This window comes from Nicotiana tomentosiformis, chromosome 12 (assembly GCF_000390325.3).
Source record: "Nicotiana tomentosiformis chromosome 12, ASM39032v3, whole genome shotgun sequence".
Taxonomy (NCBI): domain Eukaryota; kingdom Viridiplantae; phylum Streptophyta; class Magnoliopsida; order Solanales; family Solanaceae; genus Nicotiana; species Nicotiana tomentosiformis.
In genome coordinates, this window is record NC_090823.1 from 9514566 (window position 1) to 9532941 (window position 18376).

Genomic DNA, 18376 nt, shown 5'->3' on the forward strand with positions numbered 1-18376 from the left:
ATTCTACTTATTAAGATATTACATGTAGTTATCTTTTAGGTGACGTAACAATATAATTTTTTTTTATCGGTGTATAAATGTTAAAACTCTTTCTTATCATTAGAAACACATTACACCAAGTGGGATAGAAGACTGATTGGATTCTTTGCTTACTTCAGTTCAAATTACAATTTGTGAGCTGAAGTAAGATATCATGGTACTGGCATGAAATCGAATTAGTGGAGCCCGTGAGTTTCAGATATCAGATGTTAAACCTTAATAAAAGTATCATCGTACTACAAAAGTAATTTGTCTTGCAAATACAATCTACAATTGCTGCTTGAGGCCTATAGTCGTTGTGGTCGGACTCTATTATGGATTTCTGACCACATTCTCCATAGGGCCCTCTTATCTCTTCCTTCTCCGAGCTCTGGTTATGGAAGAAGGAACCGAGAAAAAGGTATCAGCAACAACTGGTTTTGTTACGGGACAGCTTATGATGTTCATATCGATCTATTATGCGCTTGGGTTGATGTATAGTGCGACTTGTCAGATATATTGTGTCATATGGTATTTCCCCTTCTATAACTACTGAAGCCAAGAAAGAAGTGACTTTCTCATATATAAGGTCAGAATTTACATGAGGTACAACATAACGTGGGTGTGTATATCAGTATATATTTGCTAGCCTAATGTATACAAATGACTTGAGCCATGCACCTATATTATTCGTACGTGCTTCGTACATGCTACGTAGATTTATACAATACTATGACCTCTCAAAATTACAGTTCAAAAGGTTCCAGCTGCATGCAAGCTAGTTATTTGATTCTCACTATTGTAGGCACTTTACAAGTTTCTTGAATTGTTACCTTCTTGTTTAAGTTGTTGGATTCTTTGATGTAGTCTTCTCCGATGATCGTGGATTTTCCAAAGTCCATGTCCCAGAATAACAGCAGAGTATATCCCATGTGTGATTATCGGTGCAAAAATGTTGTTTGTCTGTTGCAATAGCAAGTGTAGAAGTTCAAATTAGCTTTAGTGACCAAAATTTCATGTAGACATAACCTTTTAAGTATCAGAAATAAATACAATGTGAAATTCATGTTACCTGGATCCATTCAAACCCAAGGTAAAGGGCTAACATGGCTTCTAGTAAAGGAGAGTATATCTTCTTCATCTGTCGCCTCTCGTACCAAGCTACAAAACATTCAGGCAGATGAAATAATTAACATATCATGCACTTATCTGTTTCAACTAAAGGATCACACGTTGGAGAGCAGAAATGCTTTGTTTACTTGCTTCTGATATGTTGTAGTGTACAGGTTTATGTAGAGGGAGTAGGATTTGTTAGGTTTGAAATGGAGATAAGATACAGGTGGTTACATCAAATAATATAAAACTTATCATATATTAACAATATGAGTTGGTTCGATAAGCTCAGTAGAAACCAATTTTTCTTTGATCCAATCTGTGCTCGCTCTCTCTGGTGACCGTGGGCAGAACTAGGGTGGTGGAAGGGGGTTCATCCGAACTCTCTTCGACGGAAAATTACACTATGTATACAAGACCAAAAATATTTGTATGTATATATAGTAGAGGTTGAGTCCCCTTGGCTTCTCCAAGTGTTCACCTCTTTATATTTTGAATCCTCTTGGTGAAAATCCTGGCTCTGCCACTGCTGGTGACACTTGTGAAGAGACCACCTTAAGTATACAGAGAGCCGGGGAATCTTTCGTACACGCTAACACCTAGAACCAGAAGTAAGTCCGTTGCTTTTGACAGAACGAGTGCCTGCCTTGGTGGTCTCATATTATTTAAAATAGTTTAAGAAGCTACTCCTACAAGGAAAGGCCTGAGAAGGCCCGATGGAGTAAAGAAAACATGCATATTGTCACACTTCCTGCCTTCCAAAGGTGACTAGAGATGACCAGATGCAGTGGAGCAACGACCAGGGAGCAGGTTTGGAATCCTTGCAACTATGATGAAAAGCGATTCGCTTGTTGCCAAACCTTTCGCCTTTCTTTTGATTCAAAGTAGGTCGAGACTGTTGTATTTTAAGTCTGTCAACTTTGGATGTAGACTAGGCTAAGGAACGTGCTTCAGCTCTTCTATTCTTAGTTGCAATCAGCCATACTAATTCTTCATATCCCATTAGCATTATTAGTTGGACCCCAAATCCCCAGATTCATATCATTATGTTAATTAAGTTTAGACTCAAATGATCACCAAGTGAGAGCTATCTTGCTTATGTCATGAGCATAGAAGAGATGTCAAACCTGCAAATAGTTTTTTAAGATCTTCACGACCTGAATGCGACTTCAGCACTGGTGCAACAACATAGGTAGGATCTGAAAAGTGAAACAACAAATAGCTAAGTGATTAAGCATGTTAGAGTAGAGGACAATGAAAGGCAGCAATATAATATAAACTGCAGCCTGTGAAACTTACCTTTTGGAGAGGCAGCCATATAATATAGAGAACCCGTGAGAGCTGCCGTAATTACAGCTGCAAACGCTTGAGCAAATGGGACATACGGTGGCAAAACACCAGTCTACATTTTGAGGAAACAGAATGTGTCAGAGCAATGGAAAATTTTTGGATAATGTAACTTGGAGAAGGATGTTTAGAAACAGAATCCGACGTACCAATGATGCCATTCCTCTAGCATCAGTCACAAAACCACTGCCCCTTAAGAAAATGTCAGCTAAAGCTCCCTGTAATTACAAAGATAATCAGAGAGGAGGAAAGAATCACATAACTTATGAGAAAAATAACCTTTTTGACATGCATTTTTTATGGAAGTTAAAAATAATTACGCTGTTGATAATATTGTTGGATAGTTTGTAATATGAAAGTGGTTATCAACAAAAGACATGTCTATTCTGAAAAGATTTCACACTTTCTGAGATTCTGTTGTATGAATAAGAACGTCGTTGGCTGTTGTTGGCTCTTCAGAAGTGAATTAAATCAGACAAAAAACAACAGCAATTACTTTTAGATAACTATGTTCTACACGCCTTAAGCCTCTTTCTATTTTCCATATTTTTCTAATATTCTTTTTTCTTTCTATATTAATTTCTTTTAATAAGCAAATATATGCATTGGAAAACTGAAGCACAAAAAAAAAAAATTCACCAAAAGGATTTCCAGGTATCTGTTGTTACCATTATAAATAGGAAAAACAATATGGAAAAAACACAAGGCTGCAAATGTACAAATGAATTCGCGATTGTATACCATAAATGGATGATATACATCTTACCTGGACAGCAGCGCGGTAGAAAAGCTCTTCTCCAACAGAGCTAGCAGCCACAATCAGAATGAACTACACCATTGCATCAAAATCCGTTAAGTATCAATCTTCCCTGTATTGTAACATAATTATTGATGCTCATATTGAGAAATTTTTACCTGCCAAGGTGACATTCCATAAAAGAAATTCCGTAGCTCTTCATCCTCTACATCTCTGATAGCTCGAGCATGAGGCGACAGCTTCACAACTTCATCCTATAAACACCGCAAATTATTATAAAACATCCATTATATGATCCAAGAATGTCATATGGACAAAGGTAGTATAGCTGCAATACATAAGGCTAATATTCTTGCATTTTTGTACTTCAGAGTTAGTAAAGCCATATGTAGATAGAAGAATTTAATTCAAGTTGAAGAAGCCAAGAGTGCAGTTAAATATTGTAACGAAAAAGAACCTCGAACCTAATTCAGTTCCAAAAGTTAGCTTATGAGATGAAAATCGTCCAAGATCATATAAAAAGATAACAGTTCATTTCCTCAACTAGCTTAACACCCTCGCACGCCCAAGATTGGACATATGGTGCGTGTACAACAAAACATAGGAGCCCAACATTGTGTAAACCAAGAGAGGAGTTTGGCTCCGACACAATCTCATGATGTGAGAATTATCTAAGACTATATAAGATAACAACTCATTTCGTTGGCTGATTTGGGACACTTAATTGTTATGTGCATAAAGAAAAACAGGGAATCTTGAACGTACATCTAGTATAAATAGAAGAGCCATAATTGGTGGAGCTGCATATCCTAGTCCTTCAACAATGGCATCTAATGATGGACTGAACCCTCCTGTGCAGTCAATTCCTGTCATTGAGCATATGAACTTTCCTGCTAAAGCCATTGCTCCATATATGCCTGAGTGCAAAAAACAAACTGAACATCAGAGAATGATTGAAGGACTTTAATTTCTTTTTCTTCTGTAAAGATATCCAAAAAATTTAATGGGATGGAAATACATGCAACAAACAAATAAATACACCGGAATTAAAAACACTAGGTCATATTTATGTATGGTGTCAGAGTTACCCGATATATATTAGTGGAAGATAACACCGTATTAAAAAAGTAATAAAAAAAATGAATATGTAGTATTACAATGGACATACTACATTTTGGGGAAATGTACTATGATAATAATTGCAATGTTCAATTTACTCGAGTACAATGATTAAATTCTATTCTTCTTTGAGGAAGATTAGATTCAAGATTTCAAAGTTTTTGAGACCTTAGTACAGCTAGTTAGGCTAGAACATATTTTAACAACTATTGCCAAAGTTCAAATTACTCCGGTAAGTACAATTCTACTTCTAATTAAGTGGCACGGGATGGAGTTATTATTTGTTTATTTTGTTTTTAGCATTTAATTATTTTTGGCAGTATTTGGGCTAAAAAGCTTTTCCAAATGTAATTCTATAGAAGCATGTAGTTGCGTTAACAAATAAAATTGGTTTATTAAAAAAGAAAAAAGAAAAAACAAAATATTTCTACAAATTTAAAAAATTACCAACAAGTTGCTAAATTTAAAGCTATTCAACGTTAGCACACAAGCATTAGAATGATCAATTTCGGCTCCAAATTTATTCTTTTTTAATTTTCGCCTATTTTTCTTCTATTATCATGTTCTAAATATTTATAAAATCACTTATTTTATACTATTCTTAAAAATGTAAATAAATTTGTATTTTCTGTCATTCTAAAATGCATCTACACTTGTTCTAATGCATTCTGACAAATTGCCTAACTACAATTCTGTTTTCCTCAATAGCCAAGCATGAGCAAAAACAATAAAAGTATTCAATTTTATCTACAATTGTTTATATAAATACAATCCTATTCCTGACAATTGCTTATATTTCTTACTTAGGAAACAAAGTACCACTTAACATGTGATTGGAAACATGATTAAATTGACTGCAAAAATATTGCAGTGTTTTTTTATTTTTGGCATTTGTTGTCCTACCAACTATAAAACCTAAAAGTTAGAAAGAAGAAAAACCTTAGCTTTTCCATTTTTAGAAGCACTTTAATGACATATACAGAAAGCAAATTTAGCTTTTCCTTTCCCTTTACTTGCAACTCCAAGAATCACTTGTAAATTCACTTTCTCTCATTAATTACTATTCTTTCTAGCACTAAGTTCTAGTTACACATTCCCATTTCATCTAACTCTAGTCTTTGCATGCAAATGAATAAATACGGAAATGCATTTTGCACCTCCATTGTTCTACCGAATACTTGTTATTATTAAAACTTAAAAGTTAAACTATAAGTATATACTACTATAATAATTTCGAAATCCATTTATACTATGCTATTTAATATTTCTTCTATTTCAATTTATATGAACCTATTTGACTGGACACGAAATTTAAGAAAAAAAAGAAAGGCTTTTATGGAGATAGTTTTGGGGAAGGAAAATAACAAAATAACTCTGTTCTAATAAAAAAAACTACAGTAAATAGCAAATTAATTCGAAGTAAATGGGCAGAATTACCTAATCATTAGAACCAAAATTAAGCTTATATTTTAACAATTGTTGCTCTATATAAATCAAACCGAGAACAGTATTACACTGCTCACACTGTAACTACTAAGATTAAATCGGACACAATATAGACTAATCATAACAACCAAAAAGTCCACCAAAAACTAAAGTAAAGATTTGAACATTATAGATTCAGAGTTTTGGGATTCTATCACATATCCATTTAATTTACTAAGTTCAAAATCTATGTATTTATTTATATTTGTGTATTTTTAACACATATATATGGTCCGAGTCAAAACTGGGTTCAAATAAGCTCATAAGCTAAACGATACATCCGCCCTTGAATGGTATGTTGGAATGATAAAAATTCTTTTACACGTAATCAAAGGTTTCGAGTTTGAATCCTCTTTGTAAAGAACACTTAAATCTCCCACAGTAAGTTTTCTAAGGCGCGAATCAAAATTAGTCAGGTTAGTGGGTTCAGATACCAAATGTTTGACCAAAAAATAGGAAACCAAAAGCCACAAAATAAAATTCTGAATTCATTGAATCTATTCAACTTATATGCATATTCCTTGTCTTCTTTCCCAAAAATAGCGTTGAAAAAGGAAACCAGAATTCAAACCGAAAAAAAAAAAAAAAAAAAAACAGACTAATTAAGTAAACGCAAAACGAGTTGAGAACTCACCGATTCCATAACTGAGTCTGACGACAGCACCAATCTTTTCCCAAACTGGCAATTGCGCATCACTAAAGCTCTGATTAAATGTTGTCACCTCCATCGTAGTTCCCGTGTACCCTCCACTTTCTCTCTCTCTAGCATCCGCTGATGCCTCAGTACTCGTCCTCTCCGCCATAGCTTTAACTCTTAACACTGAAAACTTCGCCTTATAATTCCTCTTATTTAGCTTTCTTCTAATCGGAAAATCAAATAAACTCACTTTACATCCTAGAAACGACGTCGTCGGAGTATTCGTACACCGAGCTAGCACCGGTACCTCCATATTGACACAAAGTCTCCGGTTTAAACCGGAAGTGTGTATTAGCGGGAGCTAATAGTGAACCGGTAAATGAACAAAACGGTGTCGTTTAAGTTGTTTTAGGTTCTTCAGCTTCTTCTTCTTCTCCGGCGTCGTTGTGCATATTGTGATAGAGTTTTTTGAGCAGAGAGGAAGAAGAAGATTGAATTAATAACAACCGTTGGTTTTTTGTTTTTCGTTATTAAAGTCAACGATGATTTTTGATTGGATGTGATTGTGTGCTGAACGGTCAAGATTTGATTAGATGGTGTAAAGGTGGGGTCCAAGTTAAGATGTGTGTTTTGTCTGTAGTTGAGGATATCTAGGTGGCCAATGGAAATATGACATGTGGAGATAATGGGATAGTTGGAGATTTTGGAAGGATATAACAACTATAAGGAGATAATAAGGAAAATGATTCCAATCAATTATTAGAGCCACATAACAAAAATTCCGAAATAAGTGTTTGCCATAAATTTTTAAATTTTCAATTGAAAATGGATTTTGAATTTTTTAAAAATTTGAAAAGTCAAATTTTTTTTTTCAAAATTTTCACTCATATCACTCACAAAACTTCAAAAACAATTCAAAATTATATTCATGTCCAAACACAACTCTAATTTTCAAATACTATTTTCACTTTAAAAAAATTCAGTTTTCCCCGGAATTTTACTATTCTTATGTCCAAACGCCCACTTAGTATCCTCTTTTCATTTTTTCTTTATTATATAGCCAATTGGGTTTTATTATGATGGAATAATGGTCCATTTGATGATATTAGATAAATTTGGAGTGATATAGAGAAATATAGCATAGCTTTGTGGAAGGATGACATGCATAATCAAGGATGAAATAAATGAATATTAAGGAACTCGCAACAATACAATTTAAATTGTTCCCCTTTAAGTTCACGTTATTAGTCTTTTAAAGTTTTTGAAGACTTCTTAACAAAAATATTCAATAGTCTTACACTCTTACTAGTAAAAATACTTGTTCAATTATTAGTATCCTCTTTTCATTATTCTTTATATAGCTAAGTGGGGTTTATAATAGAATTAATGGTCTCTCTAGTGATATTAGATAAATTTGAAACGATACAAAGAAGTATCATGGATTTTGTGGAAGGATGACGCACATGAATCAAGGATGAAATAAATGAATAGTAATAAACTCGTAATAATACAATTTAAATTATTCACTTTTTAGTTCGTGTTATCAGTCTTAAAAAGTTTTTGCACATTTCATAACAAAAATATTCAACAATCTTATTCGTAAAAACACTTGTTCAATTATTAGTACCCTCTTTTCATTTTTTTTTTTATATAGCTAAGCAGTGGCGGAACTAGAGTATGAGTTATGGGTTCTATTAAACCGAATAATTTTGGTCCTAACTAATTTTTTTATTAAATATGTATAAATTATTAATTTATAACCTAGTAACTTATAAGAATAGAATTTCGAACCCATAAATTTTAAATTCTAACTACATCTTTGTAATTAAAAAGGGTTAGGATGGAATAAATGGTCCCTTCGGTGATATTAGATAATTCGGAACGATACAGAGAAGACTAGAATAATTATGTGGATAATGATGCTCATAAATCAAGGATGGAATAAATGGACGATAATGAACTCGTAATAATGCGGTTTAAATTTTTACACTTTTCGATTTGTATTATTAGTCTTTTGAAGTTGTGCATATTTCTTGAGAAAAATATTCAATAATCTTAATCATTAGATTATTTGTTCAAACTACTCTTATTCTCTTCTTAAACATTGCTAGTACTCTTTTTTCTTCATACGCTAAAACATGTATAGCAATAAACTTGTATTATTACTGAGACTAAGATAAATCACCTGCATTTATATCAAACTAATAAACAAAAATACGTAGACGGTATTGAAGTAAAAGGGGCTAAAGGAAGCACGCCATAAAGTAGAAGGGAGTGAAGCGTAAATAATAGAAAATAGTGAAGTAGAAATATAGTTAAATAGAAGAAAGAGAGATACGGATCTAAGTTGTACAAAACAGATCTAACTGAAAAAATTTAGAAGCTTTTTCTCCCTCTGATCTTCTCTCTCGCTAGTCACTGCCATGGCCACTTGCATGTGTGAATTACTGTTATACTTGGCATAATCTAGCTCAATTAACATGGTATCAGAGCCTCGATCTCAAATCTAGAGCTCAAATTCGAAGTTTCGACGGAAGGCAGTGAAATTTTCTGAAATTAGGGATTCATAGTTCTTCGACCGGAGCAAAATGGCCGGAAATGAAGTGACTTTACTTGAACACAATCACCCGCTGTTTCTTCAAGCCTCTGACGCTCCAGGTCTAGTTTTAGTCCCAATTAAGCTCACAGGGCCAAAAAATTATGCACTATGGAGCAGAGCGATGAAGCTGGCACTGAGAGGAAAAGGAAAGCTTGGATTTATGGACGAGTCATGCGTAAAAAGCACATACAGAGGAGAACTTGCAGAGCAGTGGAAAAAGTATAATGCAATTGTGTTGTCGTGGATCGGAAGCACTATTACAGGTGAGTTAATGCCTAGTATTGTATTTGCTTCAAATGCGAAGAAAGTGTGGAGTGATTTCAAAGAAAAATTTGATAGGTGTAGCTTAACAAAGATATATCACCTATGGATAGAAATTGCTAGTTTGAAACAAGGTACAGACTCTGTTACTAGCTATTATACGAAAATGAGCGATTTGTGGAGTGAGTTAGATGTATTGGTCCCAACCTCTGCTTGTGATTGTGAGGAGTCTAGACCATCCTTAGAATATTTGGCTCAACAGAGGTTGTTACAGTTCCTAATGGGCCTGAATGGGACTTACAGCAATGTAAGGAGCAATCTATTGCTAAGAAGGCATGTTGTTACTATAAATGAGGCTTATGCTATTGTAACACAAGAAGAAAGCCAAAGGTTGTTAGGAGTTGTCGACACAAACAATGATCCTTTAACAATGATGACAGGAAGAGGTCAAATTTTAAAACCAAAGAAGTTTGGGCTGATTTGTGATCATTGTGGATACAAAGGCCACTTGAAGGAAAATTGTTACAAGATCATTGATTATCCAACAGATTTTAAGAGCAAAAAGAAATTTCAAGGTGGAGGAACTAGACCTTATGTGAATGCTGCAAGTGCTGAAGCGGGAGAAGGCTAAGGGGATCCATTTCAAGGTCATGTGTTGACAGAGGAGCAATACAAGCAATTGGTAGATCTTTTGAACAAACCAACAACAGGAGATTGCTCTTCAAACATGGCAGGTATAGCCTCTCTATTATGTAGTGCATCACTAGAAGAATAGATAGTGGATTCAGGAGCCACACATCACATTACATATAATAAGGAAATCTTAAGAAATATTAGAGAAATGATAGAACATAGTGGAGTTCAGCTGCCAACAGGGAATAAAGCAGAAATAAACACATGCAGGAAGTACAGTGGTCCTAGGAAACAAATGTGTGGACAATGTTCTACATGTACCTGACTTTAAGTTCAATTTATTGTTAGTATCAAAACTCACCAAACAACTCAGATGTTCAGTCAACTTTTATCCTGATTTCTGTCTGTTTCAGGAACTTTACAGTGGCAAGGTACTTGGGATTGGTAGAGAATCAGATGACCTGTATTTATTGAAAGGAAGAGCAATAATGTTGGCAGGCACAACTCTAAGAGGAAAGACTGACAGTACTCTTTGGCATCACAGATTAGGACATGCTTCCTTGAAGACTATACAACACTTGCCAACTTTACAAAATAAAATCAATAGTAGTAATATTGAAGATTGTGATATTTGTCCTCTAGCTAAACAGTGTAGACTACAATTTCCTGTTAGCAGTTCAAGATCAACTGATATTTTCCAGCTTATGCATTTAGATGTTTGGGGGCCCTATAAGGTGCCTACCTATGACAGAAAATAGTATTTTGTTACTATAGCAGATGATTTTAGCAGATATACATGGGTGTGTTTGATAAGTACCAAATGTGAAGTTGTAGTTGTGCTGAGTAATTTTATCTCAATAGTAAAGAATCAATTTGCTATCACTGTGAAATGTCTAAGATCTGACAATGGGAGTGAATTGTTTAACTCCAAATGTAATGAATTGTTTGCTTCTTTGGGTATAGTGTATCAAAGTAGTTGTGCCTATACTCCCCAACAAAATGGAGTTGTGGAGAGGAAACATAGGCATATTCTTGAAATGGCTAGAGCATTGAAGTTTCAAAGTGGAATTCCTGTTAAATTCTAGGGAGAATGTGTGAGAACTGCAGTGTATTTGATAAATAGACTGCCAACACCTGTACTAGCAGGGAAGACTCCATATGACCTGCTTTACAGGAAACAAGCTAATATAGAGCATTTGAGGGTGTTTGGTTGCTTGTGCTATACAGTAGCTTGCCAAGGGGATATAAGTTTGCCCCTAGAGCAAGAAGAACTGTATTCATTGGTTATTCTGATACCCAAAAGGGTTATAAAGTTTATAACTTAAAAAGTAAATCATTCCTTGTTAGTAGAGATGTAGTTTTTAAGGAGCACATATTTTCTTTTAAAAATCTTTCAAGCACTACAGAAGATATATTTGTGCAAGATATGGTTGATATGTCTCTAGTTCTTCAGGACAATATCGTACAACCAGTTATGCAGGATACTTCCTCTACACAGAATATAACCCTATTGCAGGGTGACTCACATTCAGCTGGACCTGATACTTATGTAGCAGAAATGGATGCCATGCATCTTCAAAATAACCACATGAACATTGACAGTGCCACATCTCAAGGGGAGTTGAATGACACAATTCCTGCTGATCCAGCACCTATTGAAGTAGTCTCTGAAAGTACAGCACCAGTAGCCTCTGAACATGGTTCCATTCTAGCTGAAGGACCTTCATCAGTGCATGTTAGGCCACAAAGATCCCATGCACTTCCTCTCTGGATGAAAGATTATGTACTCCCCCCCCCCCCCGTAACAAGCAAGTATCCCATATCATCTCACATAGCCTATCATCATCTTTCTCCAAGTTACCAATCTTATATGGGAGTATTTTCAGTATTGACTGAACCAAGAACCTTCAAAGAGGCAACTCAATATCAGCAGTGGATAGAAGCTATGAAGCAGGAGATCAAAGCTCTTGAGGATAACTCCACTTAGGAGGTTGTGTCTTTGCCTCCTGACAAGAAACCAATTGGATCAAAATGGGTTTACAAGATAAAATATAAATCCAATGGTGAAGTGGACAAGTTTAAAGCACGACTTGTTGCAAAAGGCTATACTCAACAGGAAGGCTTGGATTACCATGAGATATATTCTCCGGTAGCTAAAATGGTTACTGTACGCACTGTTATCAGTGTGGCTGCATCTAAAGGTTGGCATCTTTTCCAAATGGATGTCAACAATGCTTTCCTTCAGGGAGACTTGGCTGATGAGGTATACATGAAACTTCTAGAGGGATTTAAAAAGAAAGGGGAGTATCAGGTCTACCGGCTGTTAAAATCCCTCTATGGGCTGAAACAGGCATCAAGACAGTGGAACATAAAGCTCACTACTGCCCTGTTGGATGTTGGATACACACAGAGTGCCCATGATCATTCTCTTTTTACCAAGAAGCATGAAACAGACATTGTGATCATCCTCATTTATGTGGATGACCTTTTGATAACAGGAAGCTCTCAGTTTTTGATAGAAGAAGCTAAGAATACTTTACATAAGTGCTTTAAGGTTAAAGACCTAGGGGAACTCAGATATTTTCTGGGAATTGAAGTCATGAGATCAAATGAGGGTGTTCTTCTAAACCAGAGAAAATATGCACTAGAATTGATTTCTGATGCAGGATTGAGTGGTTGCAAACCTGTTGCAACACCAATGGAGCTGAATCACAAACTTACTACAGTGGATTATGACAATCATGTTGGCAAAACAGATGATGCACAACTCGAAGAAGTGGGCACCTATCAAAGGCTAGTTGGGAAGTTGCTTTATTTAACTATTACAAGACCTGATATATGCTTTGCAGTATAGGTTTTAAGCCAATTCATGCAACAACCCAAAAGGTCACATATGGATGCAGCACTGAGAGTGGTCAAATACATTAAAGGGGCACCAGGCTTAGGGATATTACTGAAGAAAGGAGAGACTCAAACACTCACTAGTTTTTGTGACTCGGATTGGGCATCTTGTCCCAATACAAGAAGGTCTGTAATAGGTTATGTTATTAAGCTAGGTGAGTCCTTATTGTCATGGAAATCCAAGAAGCAGGAGACCATTAGCAGAAGCAGAGTACAAGAGCATGGGAGTTGCAGTAGCGGAGATCATTTGGATGGTTGGTTTACTGGAGGACCTTGGAAACAAAGTACAGACACTAGTGAATTTGCATTGTGACACCAAGGCAGCAATGCAAATAGCTGCAAATCCTATATTCCATGAAAGGACTAACCACATAAAGATAGATTGTCATTTCGTGAGAGAAAAGCTCAAGAGTGGATTGATCACACCACAATATATTTCCACCAAAATGCAGCTAGTTGATCTGATGACCAAGGGGTTAGGTTCAGTGCAACACCAGTCACTTATGTCCAACCTGGGAGTGTTTGATGTTTTCCACTACCCAGCTTGAAGGGAAGTACTGAAGTAAAAAGAGCTAAATGAAGCACACCAGAAAGTAGAAGGGAGTGAAGTGTAAATAATAAAAAATAGTGAAGTAGAAATATAGTTAAATAGAAAAAAGAGATATACGGATCTAAGTTGTACAAATAAGATCTAATTGAAAAAATCTAGAAGCTTTTTCTCCCTCTAATCTTCTCTCGCTAGTCACTGCCATGGCCACTTGCATGTGTGAATTACTGTTATACTTGGCATAATTTAGCTCAATTAACACCCTTTTAACTTGTTAATTTTTTTTATTTAGATACTTTAATTAAGAGTATTACCTATTAAACAATTGACTTGTGTTTAGCTTGTGCCAGTGTCTGGTATATCTTTAACAAACGTATACTTTTTTCACTAAGAGTTAATTTAGTGTCAACACTAGGTGAGAGTAATAAAAATCTGTTTAATTGTTTAAATCTGAAAAATGTATATCTTAAAGCTGACTTTTTGACACAAATCACAAATGGATTGTATGATCTCCTATTTTTAAGTAATTACAGTGTTGTTTATTAGTGGAATTGTCTCTATCATAGCTAGGTTATATTTAGCAAAAATTTTGAGTCTAATTTTTTTGATGTGACGAACAAAAATAAATCACGGCATTTTCACCATGAAATTGAAATACGAACTTTGAACGTGGTTGTTCAATAAATTAATCTTTAATATATCCCTACTATTATTAGTGTGGCAAAAATTAAGAAAACATAGAGAAGTAGGTAACCGTATTAAAATAAAACATGTAAAGCTAAAATTAAGAAAATGATTCCAATCAATTATTAGAATCCTCCTTTTCTTTCTTTCTTTTTTTCCACCCGGTGTCCGATACCCATATTAGGGCTCGACTAAATTTGAATTTACGCAGGAAAGTCCCACATTGGAGTAAAGCGCTTCCTAATAGGGGTGTACAAACCGAACCGAAAAATCGCACCAAACCGAAAAGTCAAATCAAATCGATTAAAAAATCCGACTAGGTTTGGTTTGATTTGGTTTGGTATTGAGTAAAAAAATCCTGAACCAAACCGCAATATAAATATATAATTTTTATTTATGCTTTTAAGATTTTATGTAGAATTTTCTTTTAAAAAATGTCTAAAAATATTTGGGATTCTCTTGGTGGATATATATTTAATAGTATATGAAGTGCTCCATATTTATTAATCTTAAATAATAGGTTGTATGATCACTTTCTCATCAAGTGTTACTGGAACGCGTCAATCTCTTTGTTCTTCCATATTCATATCATATGCTAAGATCTATTAAATTCTTTTATCTTTTTCGAACGTGAAGTGATTATTATTATTTAGGTATCATATTGATTTTTATGTTTAATTACTAAATTCGATTAATCTTGAAAGTATACATCAACGAAAAATTATTGTCAGACGACTAAAGAAATAATTATTATGTGTTACTAAGAAAATTTTCTCATAAGAATATTTTAATAGATAATATATTTGTCAATTTTTTATATTTTTACTAAACATATATTTATTTATAAAAAATTTAACAAAGTAAGATTAAAATAATATTTAAGTAACAAAAATACCCGAAAACTCCGACAAAACCGAACCAATCCAAAATGATATAGTTGGTTTGGTTTCGTTTTGATAAAAATCGAACCAACCCGATCCATGTACACCCCTACTTTCTAATAAAGGCAACTTCATACCCATGACTCGAACTCGAAACCTCTTATTAAAGATGAAATAATAAATGGACTGCAAAATAAACGCGTAGCAATATAATTTAAATTTATTCATATTATCCGTCTTTTTAAGTTTTCTGCACCTTTTTTTCCTGACAATTTTCTTCCGTAATACTTTTGATTTGAAGTTCAATTGGATTCAATGAACTTTGGTTCGAGGTAGCTTACGTTTCGAAATGGCTATCATGATATGTTGTTCCAATGGAAGTCTAATTTGTAGCAGGACATTGTCAAAGGGCCCTGTGTGATAATCAAATGTCTCGGGTTCGAGCTTGTTAGGTGTACGTGAACAAAGTATCACATGGAAATTAGAAATGAAAAAAAAGTTACTTATAAGAAGTTAGATACGCTTAATAGTACGAGGGCTTATGGGGAAAACCGTGCGGCTTGGCCCAAGGGAACAATATCACATCATGTTAAGAGTATCTTTGAACTGTATTTTAGTCCGACAGATATAAGAACCAATGGTTGGCTGCAAAGATGGAGCCAAAATTTAAAGTTTATGGGTTCGAAATTTTAGTCCGTTTAAGTTACTTGGTTCTAAATTAATAATTTGTATATATTCAATAAATTTCTTAAGACAAATATAGGATTTAGATTTAGTGGCGAAGCCAGAAAATTCAATAAGGTTATTCAAAATTTAAACACACTTTGCTAGTGGGCTATGCAAGTGCGTTTAATGTCTAATTTTGATTAATAACAAGTACTAATTGTAGGTATATAACATTTGCGAAATTAAATTCATAAATTAATTTGGACTATATTTTAAATTCAAAATATATTGGTCCAAATAAATATTATGGGTTAATATAATTGGATTAATTATATAAATCCAATATATATGGATTAAATAAATAAGTCTTGATCCATTGGGCTAGCCCATTTAATTGGGATAAAGTGATTAGCCCACTTCATTAAGCCCAATATGCCATCTTCCTAGAGACCCAGTTTGGTGCCACGTGTCATATGACATGGCGCGCCAAGTCAAGCAGAAGATCCAATAGGATCATGCCACGTGTCAAAATGACAAGGCATGCCAAGTCACATTAAAAGGTCAATGAAATCGCGCCACATGTGCAAGTGACATGTTCTGGCCAATCAAATGCGGCCATGTTACACTTTAATTTGATTAGTCGGAAAGAATTTGTTCTTATCACAACTCCTCCCTTCCACAACTATAAATAAGGGTCTTCATAACCTAGAAAAGACACTAGAAATTATAACAAGAAGCAAGAGAGCTCGTGGATCAAACGCCGCAAATTTCTCTACAAGTTTCAAGATTCAAGCAATCAAGTTCAAGTTCAAGAAATCAAGTTGAATCTCAAGAACGAAGAACAAATCAAGGTCAAGTTCAAGCAATCAAGCTCAAGCTCAAGAACAAGATCATCGTTCGTGGCAACAACTACATATTCAAGATCAAGCTCAAAGGCCCTTGAATTTATTTACTATTGAAGAGAAGAATCAGAGGATTCATAGAGATTGTACACTCAAATATTTGAAATCATATACTACGATTGTTGCGATATTTTCGGTCTTGATTTTATTTTTTCGATACAAATTTATTGTCTACAAATTCTGGCACGTCCAGTGGGACAATCTTTACCTCTCATCTCAACTTTTCAAATCACCAAAGTTCAAGAACATTGAAATGGCTTCAAAGAAAATCAACTCCAGTTCAACTTCCACCAAGGATGCTAATTCCAGGTTCTATGCTGATGTGGAAAGTATCCTCGATGTTAACTTTGGAAGCTTCAGACCAGTTACGAGGAGCAAAGCAATCGCTTTAGGACAACAAGCACCCCAAGTGCCGTTCGCATCAACCCCTATTTTCGGATCTTCATCCTTAAAAGGATCAGGATATTCCACAAACGCACCCGAAGGAGGAAGCGATGTTGCTGAAAAGATCAAGAAAACTCTTGCTCTGCTTGACCTCTCCGGATCCAAGAACTCGGTTGTGAAGGAAGATGATGATGCTTCAAGTGATGGATCTTCCTCACTTATACCGCGCAGCGTGAGCCATTCAAGAATCAATATGTGTGACAATACATGCTACTCCCCATCATCTACAATAATCATGCAAGCTATGGTGACAAACACTTCATCTGTGGAGGAGCAGTTGGCAAACATGACAGAAGCAATCACTGGCCTGACCAAGTGCATGCAAAATCAAGATGCTAGAATCGACAAGCTAACAAATAGGGTGTGAATATTGATGGAAGAAGAATTCACCCATGTATCACGACCCCAAATTCCCGCCGTAGGATGTTGTGATGACACTTAATCTCTAAAACTAGGTAAGCCTATCAATGCGAAAAAATAATAAATATCTGAAATAATTAAACTATAATTCAAACAATTTCAACTCCCAAAACCCGGTAGAAATAAGTCATAAGCTTCTAATAATTTATTCTCAATGTCTCTATATATCAAGGTCTAAAGAAAAATAAGGAAGCAACATAAAAATGATAGAAGGGGACTCCGGAGTTTGCGGACGCTGACAGATATACCTCGAAGTCTCCGTGCGCAGGTAACTCACTGACGTCTAGGCTGGTAAGATGTACCTGGATCTTCACAAAAAGATGTGCAGAAGCGTAGTATGAGTACACCACAGCGGTACCCAGTAAGTGCCAAGCCTAACCTCGGTAGAGTAGCGACGAGGTCAGGTGAGGCCCTACTGGAATATAATAATGGCATGGTAAAATGTTTAATAATATAGTAAAATAAAATGACATTGAAAATGAATTAAGTAGTGTGTCACCATTTAATTAATCAAAACGATGGCAAATAATATCTCGTGGAAACAAAACAGAATTTCCTTTCAACTTTAAGAAAATCACAACAAATAATCAAGGCAACTGCGGCCATAAATCAATATCAACAAAGGCACTCCGAGGTACCGCCTCGTAGTCCCAAATCATAAACAATTCACAATATCTCATTTCCTTATCTCATCACCGGAGCCTTCAAAATTTATTTGAAAGAAAATATTTTTCCCGAAATAGCATCCCGCGTTTTAGCCATCCTTATCACATCGCATGACTTCTAGTAGTTCCCTCTACTAGCCACGAGTATCAAGCCACCCTTATCTCACCGCACGCGTTTCAATACCCAGACCTTATACCACCGCATGCGTATCAATATCACAATATATCATAATTTGCACCTCAAGTGCTCAAATAATGTAACTTGCCAAAATGATTCAACAACAATATTTTTTCACA

At 35.0% G+C, this 18376-nt stretch overlaps 1 protein-coding gene across 1 annotated transcript; it reads right to left on the bottom strand.

Moving 5' to 3' along the window:
- Window positions 1-571: 571 nt before the first annotated feature.
- LOC104108627 (uncharacterized) lies at window positions 572-7005 on the bottom strand. Its single transcript, XM_009617708.4, has 9 exons — window positions 6474-7005; window positions 4001-4152; window positions 3394-3489; window positions 3245-3307; window positions 2628-2696; window positions 2431-2533; window positions 2259-2330; window positions 1091-1179; window positions 572-981 (listed from the first exon to the last, which is right to left on the bottom strand). The coding sequence occupies exons 1-9, from the start codon at window positions 6787-6789 to the stop codon at window positions 829-831; spliced, it is 1113 nt and encodes a 370-aa protein (XP_009616003.1). The 5' UTR covers window positions 6790-7005; the 3' UTR covers window positions 572-828.
- Between the last annotated feature and the right edge of the window lie 11371 nt (window positions 7006-18376).